Source organism: Rutidosis leptorrhynchoides, chromosome 7, assembly GCF_046630445.1.
Source record: "Rutidosis leptorrhynchoides isolate AG116_Rl617_1_P2 chromosome 7, CSIRO_AGI_Rlap_v1, whole genome shotgun sequence".
In the NCBI taxonomy this organism is placed as follows: domain Eukaryota; kingdom Viridiplantae; phylum Streptophyta; class Magnoliopsida; order Asterales; family Asteraceae; genus Rutidosis; species Rutidosis leptorrhynchoides.
Genome location: NC_092339.1, coordinates 282,356,256 through 282,359,018, shown reverse-complemented (window position 1 = coordinate 282,359,018; position 2,763 = coordinate 282,356,256). Strand labels below are relative to the sequence as shown.

At 38.1% G+C, this 2,763-nt stretch overlaps 1 protein-coding gene across 1 annotated transcript; it reads right to left on the bottom strand.

Moving 5' to 3' along the window:
- Positions 1-1,874: 1,874 nt before the first annotated feature.
- Positions 1,875-2,516, bottom strand: LOC139860054 (uncharacterized). Its single transcript, XM_071848828.1, has one exon. The coding sequence runs from the start codon at positions 2,514-2,516 to the stop codon at positions 1,875-1,877; it is 642 nt and encodes a 213-aa protein (XP_071704929.1).
- Positions 2,517-2,763: the final 247 nt, after the last annotated feature.

The window sequence follows — 2,763 nt, the reverse complement described above, 5'->3', positions numbered from 1 at the left end:
CATTTTCCGATCCCCCCCCCCCTCCAAAAAAAATTTTCTTCTTTTAGTTTCAAGTGCATTAATAATTTTAGTCGGTGCGTGGAAAAGGGAGAAGTAGTAGAGTGGGAGGCTGGATAACACAGATTTGATTAGGGTGAGTCTTCCACCATATGATATGGTTTTAGCTTTCCAGTCAGAGAGACATTTATCAAATTTATCGAGGATGGGTTGCCAAGAGGATGCTTTTGTGGTGGGGACGCCAATAGGAAGTCCGAGGTATATGAACGGGGTGGAGCCTGCCGAACACCCAATGAAATTGGCCATTACTTCGACCTCATTCTTTGGCACCCCAATTCCGTATAGATTGCTTTTTTTAATATTGAATTTTAGCCCAGAAATGTTTTCGAAACACTTTAACAATTTAGAGACGCTTTTAGTGTTGCGTTTGCTCCATTCACCGAAGAAGATTGTGTCGTCCGCATATTGAAGATGGGATACCACAATCTTATCGTGACCAACGCATACACCGCGGAATTGATCGTTTGCAATGGCATGCTTGGTGAGAATGTTAAGACCTTCGGCAGCGATGATGAAAAGGAAGGGGGAGATTGGATCACCCTGACGAATGCCCCTACCAGGAGTGAACTCCGACGTAGGGGAACCGTTGATAAGGATAGAGATGGTGGACGATGAGAGACATGCATTGATAAACTTAATCCATTTATTTTCGAATCCCATACATCTCATAGTATCGAAAAGGAAATCCCATTCGATGCAATCAAATGCCTTTTCGAAATCTACTTTGAAGATGAGACCCTTTTGTTTTTTTCTTTTTAATTCATCAATTATTTCGTTGGCTATTAGAACGCTATCTAGGATGTTACGACCTTTTAGGAAAGCTGTTTGTTCGATGCCTATTAATTTATGTATTATTTTTGCAAGACGATTGGAGAGTATTTTAGTGAGAATTTTGTAATAGCTTCCAATTAAACAGATCGGCCGATATTCATGGAATCCGATAGGTTTGGATTTTTAGGAATTAATGTGAAGAAAGAGGCATTACAGCCCTGGGAGATTTCAGCATTCAGCCAAAACCAATCAAGGGCGTTAATGAGATCCTCTTTTATCAGCCACCAATACTCTTTGAAAAATTTCATGTTGAATCCGTCAGGACCGGGAGCTTTTGAGCTTTCGCAGTCATGAAGGGCATTCCACACTTCTTTTTCAGTAAAACGGGCTTCAAGAAAGTGGTTGTCCTCCTGGGTGATATAGGAACGGTGAGGTTCATTTTCGAATGGACAATTTCCTTTACGTTTTTTAGAGTTAAATAGTGATTCAAAATATTTAAGCGCTTCATTTTTTATGATGTTGGGGTCTTCAGACCATGTACCATTAAGTGAAATACCACGGATGTTATTTTTATTTAAGCGTCTTTTAATATAATTATGGAAGTATTTGGAGTTTTCGTCGCCTTCAAGATTCCATTTAATACGAGCTTTTTGTTTTAGCATGTTTGTTTTCTGTTTTTCTTTTTCAATTTGGTGCATTTTGTTGTTAATCCGGTTTTCTTTTTCTGATTCGGTTAGTGGTCTAGATTCCGCGATTTTCTCTCATTCATTAGATGTGTTAAGATGATCGTTAATTTCGTTATCGAGGTTATTTAATTGTAGACTACATTTTTTTAGTTCAAGTTTTACGTTTTTTAATTTATTTAGAAGAATACAATCCGGACGGTTACCATTAACAGGGAGTAGCCATGTGTTTTTTATTATTTCATCATCATTTTTAAGTTTAAGCCAAGTATTGAAAACACGCGTGGGTTTTGGACCAAAATTAACGAAGGAATTCTTTAGAATGATTGGGCAGTGATCAGACAGGTCACGATCTAATATTTTTTAGGAGATGTCGGGCCATAGTTGAAGCATACTTTCAGAGATAAGGAATCGATCAAGTTTACTGAATTTTAATTTGCTTAGGCACATACGTGTGTATTTTTTACCCCCTAGGGGGAGATCTATAAGATTAGCATTTAGGATGAATTTGTTAAAATTATCAGCCCATGTTTGTTTAAAGTTGCAGTTAAGACGTTCGGAATTAGATCTGACTTCGTTAAAGTCGCCAAAGATAATATGAGGAACATCGATGGATTCAATTAGTTTATTAAGTTCAGACCAAAATCTAAGCTTTTTCTGGTGTGAATGCGGACCGTAAACATTAATGAAGAAAATATCTGAGTCGTAACCCACCCATTTGCCCTTGATGGCAAGAAAAAATTCACCCTCCACAGCAAGGTCAAATAGGAAACTGGATGGGTCCCAGATAAGTAGTAGTCCGCCCGAGGCTCCGATTGCGTCTTTTTGTACAAATTTAAGGTTGGAGTTGTACCAAAAAGATTCAATTAGAGAATCAGGAGAATTACTACATTTTGTTTCTTGGAGTCCAAGGATAACCGGATTTTCATTGTTACAGATTTTTTTGAGCCAAGTGATTTTACCCGATTGACCCAAACCTCGAATATTAAGTGAGATGCAAGACATTAAAAAAAACTTACAAAACGAGAAGGAGAGTAGGAGCTCAGACTTCGGCATCCCATCGAATGCCAATTCCTTGACCGAACTCTTGTGTGTCAATAGAACCACATGAACCTTTAGGAAGATTGTTCCCATTCGAACTTTTGCTTTTTGATGATGTCTTCGATGTAGTACCAACAATTTTGGGTGTGGAGGTCGCATTACGGTTTAAATTCGAATATTTCAGTTTTTGTCCGCTTCTTGCACAATGTTT